This window comes from Pogona vitticeps, chromosome 3, assembly GCF_051106095.1.
Source record: "Pogona vitticeps strain Pit_001003342236 chromosome 3, PviZW2.1, whole genome shotgun sequence".
NCBI lineage: Eukaryota > Metazoa > Chordata > Lepidosauria > Squamata > Agamidae > Pogona > Pogona vitticeps.
The window spans coordinates 1068937-1090390 of record NC_135785.1 but is presented as its reverse complement, the minus strand read 5'-3'; the positions used below and the strand labels follow the sequence as shown (position 1 = coordinate 1090390).

General features: G+C 52.4%; 1 protein-coding gene across 2 annotated transcripts in view; it reads right to left on the bottom strand.

Moving 5' to 3' along the window:
- MB21D2 (Mab-21 domain containing 2) overlaps window positions 1-21454 on the bottom strand; it is a 47128-nt gene that overhangs the window by 7703 nt on the left and 17971 nt on the right. The window contains exon 1 of one of the 2 annotated variants that reach the window (XM_072996393.2): window positions 12452-12557. The exons of the other annotated variant lie outside the window; for it this stretch is intronic. Within the exon in view, the coding sequence (XP_072852494.2) occupies window positions 12452-12542 (91 nt within the window). The 5' untranslated portion in view covers window positions 12543-12557. Of the gene's footprint in view, window positions 1-12451; window positions 12558-21454 lie in introns of those variants that run through there. 2 annotated transcript variants of the gene reach the window in all.

Here is a 21454-nt window from a genome sequence, read left to right as displayed (position 1 = left end):
TGGGTCTGGGCAACCCCCCCCCCAAGCACAGCTCCTGTGCAGAGGCTTTGGACAGAGGCTTCCCACCCCCAGACCTCAAAAGCTGGGTGCCTATCGGCAGACATGCCTGCCTTCCTCTTGCTTCAAAGCAACTGCAAGCCAAGCACCAAGAAAAGAGGAAACCCCCCCCTCCACAACGCTGAAGGTCTCAGTCAAATACGAATGTCTGCCCCCCCCATCCCCTCCGCTCGATAAGAGGGTCTGATGCCTGCCTTGCCCTCCCGGCAGCGAAAAGGAGAGATGCCAAGCCCACCAGCACCCTCTTGTGGCCTCCCATGGGGAAAACACCCCGGTTTGGAGAACGGCACACGGACGCCCCCTCCTGTTTGGATTCCCTTGTTTCAATTCACACGTTCATAGACGACTAAGCGCAATCCCCGATTTAATCAGAGGGTCGGGCTAGGAAAGATGATTTTAAAAATGAAAAAACACAAACACATACCTAGGACTAGGAAATCTCCAGTATTAAGTGGCAGGTACCTCGAAGCCAGAGGCAAAATTCCCTCAATACGTGTTCGGTTGTGGCTTTCTAAACGTTGTTAGAGCCAAAACGTTCCCTGGGGTGTGGAAGGGACACAATCCTGCTTCACATCTCAGCGAAGACCCTTGCAGGTCTCTCTCTCTCTCTCTCTCTCAGGGTCCCTGTACTTAACACAAGGGCACCAAAAAGGGAAATCTTTTCAAATAGAGGTACTTTATCTTGGCATTCGTCCCTTTTCAATGTTAGTCCAGTTGGGTTCCTGTTCCTGGTCCATCTGTGTGTTTGTTTGGATGTTGGACGTTTGTGGCTGTTAGTCACCAACTCTGGGAACAGGGCTGAAAGGTGCCATAATGAACGATGGACCACCCCCACCCCCAACCCTCACCACCCCCAGAGGTGCTTCAGCTGGGGAGTCTGGCGTCAGGAAACCACTATGCCAAGAGGAGAGAAGAGTTTTCTTAGCATCTCCCTCCCTGGAAAGGGGATGCTCTGATTTTCCTGGGAGTAAACAGGGCATCCTCGCCTCCGGCTTCAGAGACAAGAGGGAGGAAGACCACCAGGAGATGCCTACGGTCGGCCCCAAGGCTTCCACGCACCTCCCCAGGGTTGCTTTTTCCTTCCAAGCAGCTGCTGAATAACCAGATCCTGTGGTCTGTGGCTGATGAGGGCTGAGCCCCAAAATAAAAGAGGCTCGGCTCGGGTTGAGGGCCACAGCACCAGCACCTGAGAGCACAGCTCCACCGGGTCAGATGCAGGCCGAGAGAAAGCAGCCAGAGGAGAAGACGAGGGTCACAACACCATCCCTCTTGTCCCAGGACGTTCCACGGCCAGCCTGGTCGACCCCCCTGAAGGCCTTGGAAGCTCCCTCCTTGTGATGCTTCTGTAGCCTGAAGAAAACGAAGCATTCGCTCCCGTTCCTTGTGAGCGGTTAGTCTGGGCACGAGGGGTGGGGGTGGCTCCTGTCGAGAGAGGCTCTCCGGGGAGGCCCGGGGAGGGCAGAAGGGCCTCGGCGGTCCCATCCAGACCTCATCCCCGCAGTGAGCTGTCGGTCCGGCTCAGAAAACAATCTGCGATGGGCAAAGGGTGCCCGAAGCGTTGACTTCCAGTGCCGCCTGGTCTAGACGGTGGACTCCCTCCTCCTCTCCAGCCGCAGCGGAATGGCCACGTTATCTATTATATACGTACGAGTGTAACTGCATGGCTGGGAATTATTGGCAGGAAAGGTGGAAGTATGAATGGGTTACGTATTTTGTAGTTGCAGGTCTGGCCAAGGTGGCCCGGGCGACCCATCTCTTGCCCGCCGACTAGTGTGCCCAGTTGAGAGCGTGTTCTCTCAGGCAGGGGAGAGCGTCCCTCCACACCGCTCACCCCTGAAAACCTGGAGCTGTAGAGAAACTTATTTTCCCTTACGATCCACCTACCATGGCTGGGCTTCCCGGAAGTCCCCTTCAAGCATGAGGAGGTGGCACCCTCTGCTCACCCTTTAAAAGTCCGCCATTCCCCCTTCCTCCTTCCACCTCTTTCTTCCGTGCAGCAGCTACCCACGACTGTGCTCCGCCACGCCACTGTGCTGGGCCCAATTAGGCTGGCACAACGGCCACCCACCACGGGCCATCGGCTGCCCCCGTCGGCCTGCCGCGGCTGGCCAGGGTCTCTGCCCACTCCCCAGGGTGACCGGCCCTCCGCTTCCCAATGCTGCCGGCCTTCCCACGGGCCAGGGTTCCATCCGTCTGGCCGTGACAGTCCTTTCCGAAGACCCAGGCCCTGCTGGCGGTTGGAGGGCACCCCTGCGGTTTGGCTCAATCCCGGGGAAATCCTTTGAAACTCTTTCACCTGTTGATGGTCCTTTCTAGTGGAAAATAACTAGTCTCTACTATCCACGTGGGCTGTAACGGAGATTTGGAAAGGCCAGGTTTTTAAAATTCCGCATCCAAAGAGCTGTAATTTCAAATCTGAAATCCAAGTCCAATTTTTGGCATTATTGTGCACCCCTAGTTTCAACCCTTTTCCTTAGCCCATGAACAAGGAAACGCGCAAACCTCATCATCCAACAGGGGCCTCTTTTTAAAAAAGGAAGAAGCAGGAGGCCATGCCAAGAACGGCCACTAGAGGGCAGGCTTCCCCAGGGAACCCAAGCTCCCCTTGCAGCCAGGGAACAGGGCAGGGTGGGGTGGGGTGGGGTGGCTTTTATTTTATTTATTTATCAGATTCATACCCTGCACCATCTGCCAACCAGGCCATTCTGGGCAGCTAACAACAATAAAAACAGCAATATTGAAACACGATAAAAAATAAAATAATATATAGCCAACAGGAACCCTAAATGTCTCAACGAGTGAAATGGGGGCTAAGGACTTTACATGTGTTATTAGAAAAACAACCACAAGAATTCTTTGAATAATTAGATTCAACCGTGGCATCACTGGCTACTTACAGAAAACAATACATGAGCAACGGGACTATTATGTGTCCATCTGGGATATTAAGATTTTGCACCCTGAAGGTCGAGCATTTCAAAGCAAGCCCTCAAAAGCAAAGCACACTGGCATTTCCTAAAGGAACACCATGCAGCTATGGTGTAAGATTTGCACCCCACATGCATTCCTCCCATTACCGGTGCTATATCTGCCAATGGGCCAGAGACACCCACTGGCCCTGCCCAATATTTAAAAAGAGAGCAACAGAGCCTGCCCGGAGACGTGCACTAATCCAGGATCAGGTGTCACAGGAAGGGGAGAGGGTGCGGGAAGTAGGCCGCAGCTTGCTCCGAGGCACGGGAGAGGAGCACAGGGTTTGCATTCCCTGCATCCCCAACTGTTTCCCACTTTGCTTTGGAGCAGGGGTCTCCAAACATTTGAGCATGAGGACCATGTTGTATATTTTCAACGTTTTTGAGGGCTGAAGGAACATGTGCATGCGCTCATGCGCAGCCCCCACCCACCCAGACTCCTGACCCCCCTGCCCACGCGCCCATTGGCTGAACGGAACAGGCCAGACAAAACAGCAAGGCAGGCCAGATGCAGCCCATGGGCCATAGTTTGGAGACCCCTGCTTGGGAGTCTAAGGAGAGTCCTCCAACTCATGGAGGCGTCCGACGAGCTGTCGGGACTGGCAAAGCTGGCTGGCAGCAAAGGCCCTCCGAGGACTGAGAGAGGGGGGGAGGGAGGTGATGCTGTGGCATGGTCTGCAGGAAAAGCAGGCACCCACCGTCCCAGTGAACTACAGTGGGGTCTTGACTTGAGAACTTAATCCGTATTGGAAGGCGGTTCTCAAGTCAAAAAGATCTCAGGTCAAATCTGCATTTCCCATAGGAATGCATTGAGAACCATTTGATCCGTATCTGCTCTTTTCCGTCCATAGAAACTAATGGGAAGCTGCTATTCCGCCTTCGACCACTAGAGGGGGGGCATGTGATGATTTGTGTTTTTATGAGATGCTAGAATGGGTTTTGTAGTCATAATATTGTCTTGACAGCATCCATCTTGATTTAAAGTCTGCTCTGTAGTAGGAAAGTTTTTTATGCTGTTTCAGAGAAGCCTCGCTCTCTGGTTATCTCGTTGCTAAGATGAGTAGAGAGCAGAGACTTTCGTAGTCAAAATAATTCTGCCACAAAACATGATAACAACTCTCAAGCTCTCATGAGAAAGTTAGGTGGGACAACAAGACCCAGGAGGGGGTGTTCCTTATGAAGAATTCTGGGAAGAAGAAGGAAGTTGGTAAGAGGTTGGGTAAAGATGGAGTTGGACTGAGAAAGGTCAGACACGTGCTTTTTCCCATAATGGATTATAACTTTGCTATGGACTATTTTTCCTACCATGGACTGATGGGAGTTAACTGGATTTCATCTAGCGTCAGCCTGTGAAGACCCAAGACACGTGAGATGGACTGTGTTATGCTTTTTATTAGTTAGCATAATTCCATTTCTTTATTTTTATAGCTGGAGTGGGGAAGGGTTGTGTTCTGTTTGTCTTGTTATGAAAATGTACCTACTGAACTATTTTACCATCAACTGAAACCTTTTCTAAAGCAATTCTTTTCAATAAAGCAGTAATGATTTGATCTGCATGCATTGGTTCTTGTACAGACTAGCTGAATGTCTAATTGGCCATGTGTGTTCGCTACCAAAGATTTAGAGCCAGATTATTCTGAGTATATCTCATGGATTTGTCTCTGTGTGTTGCTTTCTTAATAAAGGAGATTGGCTTTTGAGGAAGAAGTGTTAGACAGGACCTTGCTGAGACCTAAGGGCTCTGCTCAGCAGTCAGAGGTTTGTCTGGACTTCAGACTCATCCCAGTCTCCGGCACCCCCGTAAATCTCTTTGGAGATAAGGGGCTGCTTACAGGGGATATTTTGTTTCTTTTTTTCTTAGGTCAAGAAAGGTTCAGGGAAGGCAGGGAAAATATAGTCCAGGCAGTCCAGGACCAGGCAGTCCGAAGACTGTCTCCCAATCCACTCTCTAAACGCTGGGAGGAGTGAGGAAGCAGACAGGCACCCTTTTCACTGGCCAACAGTTAACTGAAAGTTCAAATTTTGCACTTTCCCTGCCTCCCACGTGGGTTTTTAAAGTTCGTAACTCAAATCTAAGTATGTAAGTCAAGTCAATATTTTCCTATGAGAGTGGTTTGTAAGTCAAAATGTTCGTAACACGAGCCGTTCTTAAGTCAAGACCCCACTGTACTGCCTTCCTCGTTTGTCAATGTACCAAAACTGGCGTATTGTTTATTATTCGGAGGTGTGTGTGTAGGGGGGGGGGAACAGAGGTCACATCACCCTCCAGACTCTACACAGCTACTTCCATGAAGCCTGATCCACAGAGCCCACGGTGAAGTCTGAGACTCTGGAACTCCCTGCCACTGGAGGCCAGGCTGTTTTTCATCTTTGCTGTCCTTCCACACACAGGCAAGAGACCTTTCTCTTCAGGTAGGATTTTCCTTAGCAACTGGCAGTCTGAGAGGGGTTTTGTGCTTTGTTGCATATACAGTTGTGTTCAAAATTATTCAACCCCCACTGAAATTGAATGTTTTGGCCATTTTGAGATTGATTTTGATCATTCAGTCATCTTGCTTACATTTACATGAAAGAGGCACTTTTAGGTCAGAGAAATATAACCTTAAGTTTATAATGAAATAACCACAAATGTCTTTTCTGTGCTCACATCATTATTAGTTTTTATTCAACCCCCAAGTGACATTCAATCTTAGTACTTAGTACAACATCCTTTTACAGTTATAACAGCTTTTAAACGTGAAGCATAGCTTGACAGAAGTGTCTTGCAGCGATCTACGGGTATCTTCGCCCATTCTTCATGGGCAAAAGCCTCCAGTTCAGTCAAATTCTTAGGCTTGCGCACTGCAACTGCTTTCTTTAAGTCCCACCAGAGGTTCTCAATCGGATTTAAGTCTGGTGACTGCGATGGCCACTCCAAAATGTTCCAGCCTTTCCTGTGCAACCGTGCTCTAGTGGACTTGGAGGTATGCTTGGGATCATTGTCCTGTTGAAAGGTCCAACGTCTCCCAAGCCTCAGGTGTGTGACGGACTGCATCACATTTTCATCCAATATCTCCTGGTACTGAAGAGAATTCATGGTACCTTGTACACGCTGAAGCTTCCCTGTACCTGCAGAAGCAAAATAGCCCCAAAGCATTATTGACCCTCCGCCATGCTTCACAGTAGGCAAGGTGTTCTTTTCGTCATATGCCTTGTTCTTCCTCCTCCAAACATAGCGTTGATCCATGGGCCCAAACAGTTCTAATTTTGTTTCATCAGTCCTCAGAACACTATCCCACAACTTTTGTGGTTTGCCCACATGACTTTTGGCATACTGCAGTCGACTCTTCTTATTCTTGGGAGACAGCAAGGGGGTGCGCCTGGGGGTTCTGGCATGGAGACCTTCATTACGCAGTGTGCGCCTTATTGTCTGAGCTGAAACTTCTATACCCACATCTGACAAATCTTTTTTCAGTTCCTCAGCAGTCACACAGGGACTTTTCACCACTCTACGCTTTAGGTAGCGCACAGCAGTTGAAGTCAGCATCTTCTTTCTTCCACGACCAGGTAGCATTTCAACAGTGCCCTTTGCCTTGAATTTGCGAATGATGCTTCCTATGGTGTCTCTTGGTATGTTTAACTTCTTTGCAATCTTCTTATAGCCATTGCCCTTCCTGTGAAGACAAATCACCTCTTCTCTTGTCTTCCTGGACCATTCTCTTGACTTCACCATGTTTGTAACCACACCAGTAAATGTCTAGAAGGAGCTGAGTATCACAGTCATTTTAAAGCTGCCTAATTGGTGCTTATTATGCTTGATTGGTGCTCGGTGACATCCACAGGTGTTTTCAATACCTGATCGAAAACACCTGAATGAAACCTCTCTTCTTCAGAGTGGTAGTCTTTAAGGGGTTGAATAATTGTGGCAATGAAGAAACCACAAAAGAAACATTTACTGTATTACATAAACAATTGATGTTATTTTAGTTGCATTTGGTTCTTTAAAACGTCCTTGTAGGATTTCATTCTGAATACAATTCCAAATGTACACTATAGTCCCTAAACCCCTTTACAGCATTGGGGGTTGAATAATTTTGAACACAACTGTAAATGTGTTTTTAGTGTTGATTTTATTTACCATTTTTAATATGATACTTGTTTAATTCTTTTTAAATATTTGTACATTTACTAGTTTTAGATTTATATATTGTCTTTTTTTTAATGCTGTGAACCACCTTGGGTGTCCTTTTGAGGAGAAAGGCGGGTTAAAAACATTTTAAATCAATAATAAATAATAAATGAAAAGCAGTCCAGCACCATCAGGAAGGCCATGCAAGCAGGTGGCGCAGTGAGCAGACTCTAAAGTCCGTGAGTACTCCCCTGATTTAGTTTCCCCGGTTTCGGTGCAGCCGAGAGGGCTGGAGATCCCAGGTCTTTCTCTGGCGCTCTGACTCCAGGCACCTTAAAAAAAAAAAACAAACCCAGATCCTCCCCAGATACTACGATACCTGCGTTTCACATTTGCAACCCAAGAGGCTCAGAGGCCCGTTTTTCAAAGACCTGGTTCCTGGAAGACTGACAACCTCTGGATGCACAACACAGCTGGAGTGCTCCGTTCCCACCTGGAAGGGAGACACGACAGACTGGAAAACCCAGCGCTACCAGTTTTTATCACTGGCCTTGCTTCTCCGGGTTGCTATGCCGAAAGGGGCAAAGACAACGGTTACCACCAGGAATCCTGCCTTCTCGGTCGTGGCTGTGGTTTCTCTTCCTTGCAACCGGCCGCCTCGTCCAGCCCGCCTCACCCAGGTCTCTCCCCTCCAGGATTATTTAAAACGACCCTGGCTTCTAGCCTCCCCTTGTGGGTTTGGAAAGCTGCCCTGCCCGCTCCCCGCCCACCAATGTCCCTCTCCTTCTCCTCCTGACAAGCTTTCTCAGCCTAGCTCAGAAACAGAAAAACTCCCCGAAAGCCGCAACTGGCATGGATTCTGGGATCGGTAGCCCCAAAGGGTCCACGTCTCCCACCTCCGTTGCTCAGCCGCAGCCAGCTGACCTGGACTTCAGAGCTCCCAGGGTTTCAGAGGGTGGGGCCGTGCCTTGGAGACATCTGGGGCAAAAGACAGCTAGCACCCTTGATTTTTAGGGCAAGCTCAATCTACACAGAGGTGCCCGGCTGTCGTTCGGGGCCATCAAGTTGCCTCCAACCCATGGTGGTCCGAGAAATGAATGATGCTCTGTCCTTTGTGGCAAATATTTACACACTTATGCATTGTTTTTTCGTTGTTAATGTTGTTTAGTCGTTTAGTCGTGTCCGACTCTTCGTGACCTCCCCCCCCCATGGGCCAGAGCACGCCAGGCCCTCCTGTCTTCCACGGCCTCCCGGAGTTGGGTCAAATTCATGTTGGTCGCTTTGATGCATACCCCCCCCCAACCAAGAGATTGTTGATAGTGTCACATTTTACACCTGGCAATGACCTTTAAGACTCCTGTTAATATTGAGTTCCCCTCCCAGGAAGCACTGTTCTGTAAACAATGGCAAGATTGAGGGCTGAGTTAATCCCAGGCTTTAGACAACAAGCAGGAACAAGTACTGTATCTCTAATCACCAAAGGGGCTTCAAAGGCCGCCTTGCTTAGTTGGGAAGAAAGGAAATACAGCAGGAAATTACAGCAGATACAATACAGTATTTTACATTCAATAGTGGCCTAAGAAACCCTGGCTTATATTGAGTTCCCTTAAGATGGGTTTTAAACACATGTATATATTTTCTCTCAGTGGTCTCTCTCTGGATTCTAGTTCTGTAATTTTTCTTCTCCTGTCCTTTCTTCAAGGAAGGGGGAAAATTTTTCCAAAGCAACTTGTGACAATGCACCGTGTCTTGGATCTTGGAGCTGAGAATCCCCAACAAATTTAGTCTCTGGAGGCCTCAACCCAGGATCAAAAAAATCATAAGAGATGGAAAGAACCCCAAGGATCGTCCTCTTTAATCCCATGACAGTGTGGGAGATCCACAGCTAACGCACCCTTGAGAGCTGCCACCCAACCGCGGTCTGACAGCCTCCAATAAAAGAGCAGAGCTTGAATCCATCTGCGTGGATCCTCCCTTCAGGAGCTGCAGAAGAGAAGCTTCCTCCGCTTTGCCACAAGACAGCTTCTCAAATATTTGAAAGCGGCTATTAGGCCACCTCTCCACCTTCTCCCTTCCAGGGTGATAAGACTCAACCCCTGAGCCCTTCCTCCTGGGACCTGTTTAAACAGATCCTTTGCCACCATCTCTGGCTTCGGAGATGGCGCGGCTTGGCATAACTGCCCTTGGCTGCTGCAGACGGCATTCTTCAGGAATTTCTGGCTGCACCCTCGGCTCGGGCGCAAGGTCAGGTGTCTGCATGTCTAGGAAGAAGGGGGGAGCTGGGCAAAGAACACAAATCTTGTGTGTATCTCATTCCTGTGGGAGGCACACATTTCTCCTGCCTCTCTTTGCCTCGTAAATGCACACCCATGCACCACTCCCCTTTCCCATTTCTCACACCTGGAGGGTAAACAAAGTGTGTGCGCGCGCGCACACACACACACACACACAAACCAGCCCTTGGAAATGCCGCTTAGCCCAGCCTACAAAACGTGCACCCCACCGCACCACTGTGTGCTCGCCAGGGCAAAGCGAAGCCTCCTTAAACTCATTAGAACAGATTTCCCCGTGACTAACGAGGACAACAGGATTAGGGTCGAAGCTGAGAAGGGAAGGCGCAACACCGGACAATGTGTGCCTTTGTGGCAGGATTGAGGCCGTAAGCCTTTAAACCAGAACCAAGAAAGAGAGAACAAGAGAGGCGGGCGGCCACAAAGGGTGCTCAGGGCCAGATGCCACCGGGTGCCGAGGATGCCAGCTGGGTGTTTGCTTCTCTTGCCAGGCCTCCCGGCCGGGAGACTCCCTCCTCCCAGGACAATAAAAGGGCTCTTTGCTGAAATGCCTGGCAGAGCACATGACGAGAGCATGAGAGAGAGGGAGAGAGAGGGAGAGAGAGAGAGTCACAGAATCCACTCCTGCAGAAACGGTGACTTTTAGAGGTGCTTTGAACACAACTCTCTCCAGTCCGAGACACAAAGCTCAGGAGGTAACCTAGACCCCTTACGCTCAGTCCAACACACCTTGCTAGACTGTTGTGAGCATAACTCCCTCTGCTCTCTGAAAGGAGGAATAAAAAGGTTTTATGCCAGAGGCAAGGAGGAGGAGAGTGGTGACGTGTTAAAAATCCGTGGCCTGCAACCCCTTTTGGCTGTTGCACCGAAAGACGTGGGTGGCTGCTGTGCATGAATATCTGTGTCAAAACAAAATCTGGCCGCCTTTCAGGTGTCTCTGTTGAGTCTGCTTTCTGCGGGCTAACAGGGTTGCCCCTCTGCAATATTCTTTCATGCCGTCCCCACCCCTTCTCAGCTCCGTACCCGGACTACCTACCCCCAGCCCACCGACTTGAAGGACATGATTTCAAGAGGCCCTTTCTGGAATGCACAGTTTTCGGAGTCCTTTCGGGCAGGAAAGTGAGAAACTGAGCCTTGCAGTGCAACGGCTGAACTGCAGCACTGCAGTCAAAACTCTGCTCACCAGCTGGACTTCAATCCCAACTGACTCAAGATAGCCAGCTGAAGGTCGGCTCAGCCTTTCATCCTTCCAAAGTTGGTAATTTGAGTACCCCACACTCATGCGGTGTGGGAGAGGGTCAAAAGCAAAAGCAAAGCATGCTGCTTATATTTTGCCCTATAGTGCTTCAAGCACTCTCTGGGAGGTTTACAAGTTAATTATGCAGGCTACACATTACCCAGTGAGCTGGTTACTCATTTTACTGACCTCGGAAGGACAGAAGGCTGAGTCAACCTTGAGCCGCTACCTGGGATTGAACCCCAGGTTGTGAGCACAGTTTTGGCTGCAGGACAGCGTTTTATCCACTGCGCCACGAGGCTCTTCAATGTGTAGCCTGCATAATTAAATTGTAAACTGCTCAGAGAGTCCTTTGAGTGCCACGGGGGTGGCGTACAAGCTGTATGTTTTGCTTTGCTTCACTTTTGCTTTAAATAAACCCAAGCCTCTGTAAAGCTATTTAAACCCATGCTATGGCGGACCAAGTGGCATCTCAGTGCATAAGGCTAGCCGGGCGGGGAAACCCCCGAGTCCAAGCCAGCCACGATGCCCTCTTCTGCCAAAGGCCTCCTTCCGCCTCGAGAGACGATGGGAACGCGCTCTGAATAGAGAGAGGACTTGGAACAGCATCTAGCGTGGCTGAGGAGGCCAATTCGGGAGGGACACAATCCCTTCCACCCTGAGGACAACTACTAAGATGTGACGCTGCAGGAACACCCACCCAGGGCAGAAAGTGTCACCCCGGCCCAACCCGGCTTGCGTACTGTATTCTGCATCAGAATTTTAACTGCCCTGCACACACTTGCCGGAACGCACATCTGCACACAGTCACACGTGCCTTGGTGAGAGAAGGGAATCCCCCCCCCCCCCTCACAGAGGCACTCCCTGCGTCCTCTTTCTGCTCTTGGATTTCCTGTGCACAAATGAGCGAAAGGAAGGAAGGAAAGGAGGAAGGAAGGAAGGAGGGGCAGGCACTTTGTCACACACAACACAACTGGCACTTGACACCCACTTCACTTCATGTCAGCGCCAGGGCTGGCCGGCTGGCCCATCGCCCCGAGGAGCAGCAGGGCCTTCTTTATCTGCAGCCGGAAAGGGGGGGGGGAACAGAGAGGACGTGTCCTCACGGTGGTCTCTCTCTTTTTTTGGTGAGTAGGTGCGGGGGGGGGGGAAGACACATGCGCTCTCTCTTCAGTGGGGCAGAAGGGGTTAAGCTCTAACCGGCTCGCTGTGCCATCATGCTCAGCGTGGGTGTGTGTGTGTGTGTGGCATTTCTGAGCCAAACCAATGGCTCCCAGCCCATCCACCCCCCAGCACAGCAACCAGAAGGCCAGGCTGGGAAGGGGGACGATGACCCCAAACAAGGTGGGCCTGGGGGAACCTTCCCCACCAGAGATTCCAGGTGGGATCCCCCAGTCGCTCTCCACCGCTGGCCATCGCTGCTTGGGGGGGGGAGCGCCAAGTAGGCCCACTCCACCCCCAAAGGGGGCATCCAGGGGTTCAAGAGAAGCAGGTGGAAGTTTGCCGAGCGAGAACTCTCCGGCCAGAAGGACTTCTGGGCACGTGACCCCTAGCCGTCCTCCCGGCCCCCTTTGCCCCCATGCCACTTTTCCTCCTCTCTTTCTGAAAGGTAATCAGGGAGGGGGCACAAGGTGGGGAGGGAGGGGCACAGAGCCCTCCCTGAACGCCTCTCCTGCTCTGCCTCCCACCACCTCCTGCTTGCACAGCCCCCTCCAAACCTAAACAGGCCAGAAACAGCTGGTGCCCGCCTCTCCCCCATGGACCCTGCTGGTGTACACGCGCACACCTGTCCTTCCACCTGCGCAGCCACCAGGAGAGCAAGAGAGGAGGAACACACGGCAGGTGCCAGAGGAAACGCTTTCCAAGCTGTTTTCCATCTTGCTTCAGCAGAAAAGACCAGGCGGAAAGCCGGGGGGGGGGGGGGACACCAAAAGAGCAGAGTGTGGAAGCGGAGATAAATATAGCCCTTCCATCTGTACACAGAGACAGGAAGGAGCCCTTCCACCTTCCCTCACCCACAGCTGGAAAAACTCTGGAAGCTCTTTTCTTTCCCAGGGAAAGGCGGTGGGGGGGGGAAAGAGCATTAAAATAGGGGGTGCAGAATCCTGCCTGGAGGGAGCCACGTGTGCACTTACAAGCTGGGGGGGGGAGGCCAGTGGGACCTAAATCTAAATAAAATGACAGCGATGCATTCTGCAAATAAACCTATTTTTACATGCCATTCTTTATCTTAAAATACTTTCGAACTCTTCTTCCCAAGAATGAGGGGAGGCCCTCGCAAGATGAAACAGCCCGGGTCTCATCTGCCCCTCATTCTGGGCTTCACTCCTTTTTCTTTTTAAAAGCATTCGATCGGGGCCCAGTGCTCGCTCTCGAGATGAGCCCCATGAGAGAGCGAGGGTCCTCTCCTCCATTGCATCGGAATGAACATCGGCTCTTGACCGTTTGGGACAACACAGCCGGCCGGGTGGGGGTGGACGCGACCTGTTCCGACCGAGGTGGCTCTCGGGCACACCACAGACTCCCCAGCCACGCAGACCAAGAGGCTGGGTTGAGTTCCCAAATCTTCAAGAGCTCCTGGTTGGTATTGTGCAATAAAGAGAAGGTGTTCCTGACCATGTGCAAAGGGCAACCCAGGCAAGGAAGCCACACTCTGCTCCACCAGCCCTGCTCTTCCGCCTTGGCAGCAGGGGAGAGAAGTCCCACCTGGCAGAACTTGAATTAGGGCCAGGGCTGACGCTCCCACCTTTTGCAGCTGTAGCCATAAAACTAGGGAGAAGGAAAGACAGCCTTGAGGGCTCCAGCTCGCCCTCCTTTGGCACCCGAGGGGCCAGAGCCGCCCGGTCTGCGGCACAACGCCTTCCTGCGGCTCTCTGGAAGGGTTCCAACTGGATTAAGATAAAGGGAGTTCTCTAATCAAGTTCTTATGAACAGAAGCTAAAAGAACACGCAGCTGGCGGGAGACGGGAAACAGCAGGTGGGGGGAGGAGAGCGCTGACGGAGAGGGCTTCCAAATCAACCGTTTAATTTATTTTACTGTCTTTATTTTATTATGCTATTCTGCCTTACAACTAACCCCCCCCCCCCTTTTAATGGCTGAATTCATCTCGAGAAAGGGATTGCATTCTGAATGCAGACACTAGCAGCACGGCGTTGGCGCTGGATTGCTGTCAGGGGCTCACCCTGGGGCTGCCTTTGAAGACAGTTCAGACGATTCACCTGCAAGATACCAACCCTGAAAGAATGACGTCCGTTTGGCCTTGGCCTTGAGCCTCTGCGGCTGCTCAACAGACCGTCTTCTAGCCAAAGCATCTTGGTCTCTTCCCAGGGGAACCCGCTCATCTTTTAAGTTAAGACTATCTTGTCATCACGCCTGGTATGGAGAGGCATGGCAGTTGATTGTCAGGGAGGAAAAAAAATTCCTACTTTCACACTGGGACCTCTCCCATAACTCTTTTTTCCTTTTAAGTAAAGGTTTTCCCCCACTTTAAAAAGTACCGTATTTTTCCGTGTATAAGACGTCCCATGTATAAGATGCCCCCACTTTTATAATCCAAAATTAAGAAACCTAAGTGGGGCTTAGCAAGTGTAGGGGGAAAGGGATAACAGCGCTGCAGAATCGCTTTGATCCCTGCTTTCCCTTCCACTTGTTTTCGTTCTCTCCTCAGCTTACTTCCGTGTATAAGACGACCCTCAATTTTTAGTCTAAAGATTTTAGACAAAAGTATAGTCTTATACACGGAAAAATACGGGTAAATTTTTTTAACTGATTGGCAACTGACAGCTTTGCCGTCTCTTGGTTTTTTATTCATTCATTTTTACAGCATTTCTATCTTGCTTTTCTTTGAAAGGATCTTGAAAACAGCTTCCAAATAAACAAATACAGTCCAGAGCCTAAGAATTCATGAAACCGTAAAAGCAATTACAAATCGTCAAAACCGTTCATCAAAAGCCAGCAGTCACTGGCCCGAATTTTAGATTTTAATGTGGTTCACTGTTTTCACGGTGGCGCTTCTCGTGGCACCACATTTGGCAGCATGGAGTTATTGTCTGAACGGGTGCTACTTTGCGTGTCTGTCTAGCTCAGCAAAAGACAAGCAAAAAGAAAACCCACAACCACACGCCATTCAGTAGCAAAGGCCTGTTGCCAAGCAGAGATGTGCAGGGATGGGGGAGTTTTGGAGCCCAGGTCCCAGAATCCCCCACATGGCAAAACCAGAATTCAGCACCCATCGCTAGAGCTGCAGCCTTACCCTGGAACCTGCTTCAAGTCCCGTACTCCAAAATCCCCAGGCAGGGTGATGCAGGATTACCTAAATGCCTTTTTCCATTAGAATCTTAAAGTCACACCGACAGGAACTGTTCTGCTGAATCAACTGGGGACCCAGTCCCTTGTGTGTGTGTTTGGTGCAGCAACCTTAACACTCTTGCCACAACTGCACAAACATTACAACTTCAATAGCAGCTTCCCCCACAAAAAAATCCAACACAGAGACAGTTTTGTAGAGAACCTGAAAGCTTGCATATTTTTGCAACTTTTTCAAGGGCTTCTTTCACACAAGGCATTTACTGCACAGCTACAGATTCGGGAATCCACGCGTCTGCCAGGCCCCCGATTTCTAAAGGATGGTGTTCAAGGTTCGACGGAGGGGAAGGCTTGGTCCGGCGGCCTCCACGCCCCTTTGTGAAAGGCAAGTGTGTGCATTGCCTTTCTGCCCGGTGGCATAATCCTGGGCCAAGGGACACTCTGGTGTTCCCACAAAGCGCCTTCCTGGCCAGCAGCGAACAGATACTCGGGGAGGTGCCGAAGCCCCGGGTTTCGCTGACTCACCCAGGACAACTGAGGCCACCGCTGTTCCAGCTTCATGACCCGGAAAACCAACTTGTCTATATAGCAACTGCAAACAAAAGGGGACTGGGTCGCGGTGCCAGCCTCCAGTCCGGGGTGCCCAAGGGAGAAAATCAGCATTGACACTCTGGGCAGCAAAGGGGAAGTAATACAGAGGCACTGTCGATTTCCTGGGAAGCCACAGGCAAATTCTGTGCTCCTGGAAAGCAGAAGCGTCAACGACAACAACGGTTGGCTTGCCCAGGGACGGGGAGGAGGCTGGCTGGGGCCTGGAGCGCAACGTGGGAAGCTATTTAATTAGGTGGGGTTGGGGGTCGGGGTCAGGGCGAGACCCCAAAGGGCAGGGCTGGGAGAGGTTGCACGAGGGCTGCCCCAGCGCACTCTCTGGGCAGGTTGGCCACCCTCAAAGCGCATTGTCCTCTGCCCCGCTGTGCCTTCTGGCTACACAACTTTACAACACGCCTCCTCTGTCAAGGAATCCACACCAATGGCCGCCAATTCCATGACCCGCACAAGGAGAGCCACCGACCTTTCCAGCGAGAGGCAGGTAAGGCTGCCCTGTGAGAAAAGTCTCGCTCCCTCGGGGGTCTTCGCCCCACCACCAAAGATGGCCAGGACTCTAACTTGAGAGCGGAAGGACCATTAAGCCATGGCGGCCAGACGAAGTGACCAGCCACACCCTCCTCCTCAGTCCCGTCTCACAAGGACCCCTGAAGCACCTTGGAAGAGCCGCTTGGAACCCTGGGGGGCTTTCCAGCCCTTGGGAGCCCACCGGCAGCATCGGAACACAACTCCCATCACGACCATCTGCCGCCGCCAAAGGTCTTTCTGGATGGGAACTGTAGTCCAACGGGGCTGGAAAAAGGGACCCCCTTCACTGAAGACGGAAGGCTGGTGACATGACGGAGAAGAAGCGAGACCCAAGAGTGCTGTTCAAAGCCAGGGTGCTTTCGGCACTGCCAGGCCACCAACCGGCTTCCGGCAGGAATCAAGAGCTGCAGCAAAGCGGCCGGGGCCCCAATTCAGCCCCGGAAGAGTGGAGCAGCCTCAGAGGTGACATGGACGCCTATCAGGGCAGTGGCGAGGAGTCTTCCTATCGGGCTTTGTTTTGCTTTGGCGGTGGTGGTGGGCAATACGCTTGGCTTTCATTGTGGGCGTTCTCCTTCTTTTGGGGGGCAAGAGAGCCAGAGTAGGGGAGATATCTCTCATGGTGTATGAGGTCTGTGATGGCAGGAGGTCTCTTGCCTTCGGCCCCAGGGGGTTGGGCTAGAAGACCTCCAAGGTCCCTTCTAACCTTAGGGCGATTCTATGAAGGCAGCAGAGCACCCTTCCGTGAGAATACCTCCTCTGAAGGGAACCTGTGGTGCTGTGCAGGCGGGGACTTTGTGCAGGCGGGATCCGAACAGAAATATAAAGGAGGAAATCTCTCTCTCTCTCTCTCTCTCTCTCTCTCTCTCTCACACACACACACACACACAGACTCATCCTTTTCACCTGCACCGTGTGGCTTCCCTGCCAACCCAGAAACTGGGGCAGAGGCGCCGAGCCCCAGCAGAGCCTCTGTGTGCGTGCGCGCGCAGGCACCAGGCAGGTTCTAGGCCAGCGGTGCGTCCACGCCCCGTCATTACCTGCCGTGGAGCGTGGCTGCTGTGACCTGACCCACTTTCCCCAAGACGAGGCAGCCCATCGGCCCAGCCCAATCCCTCTGAGGCTCCAGAGCGGTGGCCGCTTCCCATCCCCGCTCGGCTACAATGAGCCGTGATGGCGAACAGAATCAAGAGACAGGTGGGGGGGTGTGGGGGGGGAAGCATGAATGCTCCATTTTTCACATAGGGATCAGACGACGCGTGAGGGACCTGCAGCTGTTTTCCCGCGGCGCACACAGGAGCTGTGAATTTTGCAGCACGCACACACACACACATCAGTGAGAGGCTCAACCCAATGGGGTGGCGAGTTTCTCGCCGGCTCCACAAAAAAGCCAAAAAACAACGGTGTTACCGAAGGAAACAGAGGGAAGGGATGAGCAGAGCCTTGCACGTCCGCACACGAGGCTGTCCCCACCCCATAACTAAAAGAAACCACCATTCATCCACCCGCTCAGCACATCTGTGCCTTGGCCCTTTAGAAAGCACTGGCTCCTCTGAGGGGCTTTGAGCAGGCGAGTGGTGGGGGGCAGAGGGGGACACCACCAGAAAGAAGCCGGGTCTCTTGCTGGTGGCAAGCGCTTCCTTCTTGGCGCTGCTGAGAAGCAGGAGCAGCTCATTGCGGGATGGTGGCCCCCTCCTTTCCCCTCCGAAGCATAAACCGCAGCAAAACCCCAGAGCAACCAGGACCCCCAGCGGTGCCTCTGCCGGCAACTCCACCCTCCGAGGCATCCAGGCGTCTGTGCAAAACGGGGCTGGTGGCCAATTTACAGAGGGAAGGGGGCTTCCTCCGACTGACCCCCCCCGAGACACCCAGGAATGAACGAAGCCACCCAGGCAGCCTAAGATCCTCCCAAGAAGGGAGAGAGACAGACAGACAGACAGACAGACCCTTTCTATCAAAGGCAGACCCTCTCGGTGAGCACAGTCTGCCCAGAGAGGCTGCCCGGGGGGCTTTCCCCACGCCAACCCAAGCGCTCAGCTGCCAGGTCACACCCATAACCGAGGGTGGCGAGCATCTTCTGCCCCTCTCCCTGGCTCGGGTGAGGCACGCACTCTGCCTTAAGAGTCCTTCGTTCGTTGTGGGATCAAAGCAGGAAGGTGGCCGGCTCCTGCTGGGGAAAAGGCACGGATCCTGCCGGCCCCACCTAGCCATCCTTCAGTCCAACCCGATGCAACAATTCCAACACGTTTGGGGAGAACAACTGGACTCCTCCGTGGAACGTCTCAGGACAGAAAGATACGGGATCTTTTCCTCGCCGTCAACCTCCTTCTTCTGGATGTGCCATTTATGTGAACAGCCCACGATTTAGCGCAGGTGCTGGGGTTGGAGGGGGAGCATGCGCCCGACGGAAAAAGCATCCTTCCTCCCAAGGAAGCAGGCTAACCAGAAAAACCAAGTCCTGACCGGCCTGGTCTCGCAGTCTCTTGGAAGGCAGAGAGGCTCACGGCTGCCCATTTCCTTATGGTGGCTTCCAACGCCTGTCACGTCCGGGCGCCGCCTCGGCTTTCACCTGTGCTGTGCCTGAGATCCGCCGCAGGTTTCCAGAGGGGTTGTCGGCTGAGATCAGCTCCTGTGACACCAGAGCAATGAGCACGCGAGACAGGAACAAAGCCGGTGCAGATGCAGAACGTGGCTCTAAAAGTGGGGAAAGGCTGACTCCCTGGGTTCAGAGGGACCTTAAAGGCAGAAGAGCGTAATCGTGGCAACTCTCTCGTGACCCCCGGCTGCTCGCCGAGGGGTGGTGGTGACACACAGACGTGGCGGCATTCACAAGGGTTGTGATTAGGGCTGGGCCCGGTGGAAGCGTTGGGCCCGGTGGAAGTGTTTGCTCTGCTTTGGGGGCAGATTCTTCTTTCTGTTCGTTTTTTCAGGCCAGCAGTCCCTTTCATGGGACGTAAGAGAGAGAGAGAGAGAGAGAGAGTCCTTTTCGGGCCCTTTGGTTTCATTCTGGGGAAGAGCGGAAGGGGCTGCTTCCGGGCCTGGGGAGGCGTGCAAGCTGGGAGAGGAGCCAGCCTGGCTGGGACTCCTCGGGGTTGGGGTGGGTTCCGTCCGGTGCTTCTCCGGACACCTGAGAACATTCCCTTTCTGAGCACGCCGGCCGCTGCAGCTGGAGGGATGCACGGTGGCTCTTTTTAAAGGCAGGGAGGAGGCAAGGGGGGGGGGGAAACGTGAGTGGCTCCAAGGCGGCCCTGCAGCAACGAGCAGCCACAACCACAACACACTGCATCTTGGGGCAGCCGTCGGGAAAGGTGGGCAGGGCGGGAGCAAAGGAGCCCGGTTTGCTCCTCTCGGCCTCCACCTTGGAGGTGGCACATCTGGTTGTTGCCCTGCTTTTATGCAGAGGTGTTTCTACTTAAAAATCAGGAAACCCTCACATCCCACCGCAGGGATAGGTTGGAATGATCTGGTTGAGCTCCTCTTTATAGAAACAAACAGAAAGCATGCCAAATCCCCCGCCCCACACACACACACACAAACCAACCCCTGCAGGTGCATCTGTGCAGCTCCTGCACCCCCTTCCATGACGGCTCAGAGTAGCGGCTGCAACAGGCTCTTCACGGGAGGAACAAAGCTCTGAAAAAGCCAACAGAGCCGTGAAACATCCTATCATTTGACTCCGGGTTCCCAGGAGTTTGCTTCACTCCCCACGGCCGTGGTGGCGCCTTAAGGACGAACTGCTCCGTTATCACGTGAGCCCGTCCACCTTCCTCCTATTTTGGAGGCTCCTCATAAAGACAAGAGGGCAGAAGGGGGAAGGGGCAGTTGCATTTTTAGCTGCTCTTAGCTGCCCAGGGTAGTGCTTAGGCACTAGATGGGTGGGGTGTAAATGTAATAAAACAAAATAAGCAAGAGCCTGTTATGTGTGTCCCCCCCCCCATTCACTGCAACACAAAAGTCTCATCCCCAAGTATGACTGGGGAGCAAAACCCTTTATTCTTTTTTAACCCACGGGGGGAAACAGAGTCGGCCCCTCTTGGAGAGCGGCAGCTGAGCCGTTTCCTGCTGAGCTATCTTAAGCATCCCAGCCATAAAACACACAAATATCACAGAATCCAACCCCCCCCTGTGGGTTCTCCTCCTCCTCCTCCTCCTCCTGTTTCTGAGCCCTCCCCACCACGCACGCTGGACTGGAGAGGATTAGAGGTGATTGGAAACGAACAGCAAGATTAAAACAAGAAATATGAAGCAGGATGTAAGCTTCAATCAGAAGCGGTGTTTTCTAGCAATGGCCTGCAGGCAGCCGGATGCCAAGCTTTGGAGAGCGAAAGCACGCAAAGCATTCCATTAGTGGACTCGATGAGAAGCTTAACAATGGCAGGGAGGAGGCGCTTTGTCCAGCGGCCACCCAGGTTAACACGGAGCAAAAATCCACACGGAGGCGCTCATTTCTTGATACGGGTCACCCCAAATTGACCAGGGAGGCTAACGCCTCTGCAGCTTTTGAAGGAACCACATGGCACTCTCCTCTCCATCTGTTTGCTTCCCTCCCTCCCTCCCTCCCTCCCTGGGCTTTGGTCAAGCAGCCACGGCCATGCCTATAGCATCAGCTCTAACCAATGGCCAAGGGAGGTCAACAACGGCCTGGGGAAGGTGACACAGCCCCAGGGAGGAGTAAAGAGGAAGGCATTGAGGTTGCTTCCCATGCATTAAGTGAAAAAAGGCCATCTGAGGAAGGCGACAGGGAAACCATCTGGGCCAGAGACTGGGAGGTGTGGGCTGGGCACAGAAGCAGGCTTACAAACGCTCACCTGGCATGTACTACAACAACCATGCCAGGAAACGTCTGAAAACTGCCCAAGGAAGATGGGATATGCCAGCACTGAAAGCTTGCAATCCAGTGGACTTTTTCCAGCAGTCTAATAAAGGTAGTCCCACCGTCTGCATTGATATTGTTCCCTTTGGAGACTACGCTGCCTGTTTTTGAGCTTTCGCTCAACTATGGAAGACATCCTGTGAAGGGCCAGTCAGGAGAGACAAGCAACGTGGACTTCTGACACTAGCTAAGCCGTCCCGCCCGCTAAAGAAAACATCCACCAAGTAATCTGACTGAAAACTCTCCTTTGTGAAGCTGCAGGTAAGGAAGGGAGCACTGGCAAAAAAAAGAGGAGAGGTCTAGATCAGCTCTTCCGCCACGAACACGAAAAAGCTGGAAATTGGTTATTTTTTAACATTTGCACGGCTTTTGCTTTGCATGAAGTCAGTCCCAGGGTCCCAAGCCCAGACGAGGGGAGGGAATGGGCTGGAGGATTCTGGGAGCTGAGCCCCAAAAGCAATTTTTCCCACCACCGGTCC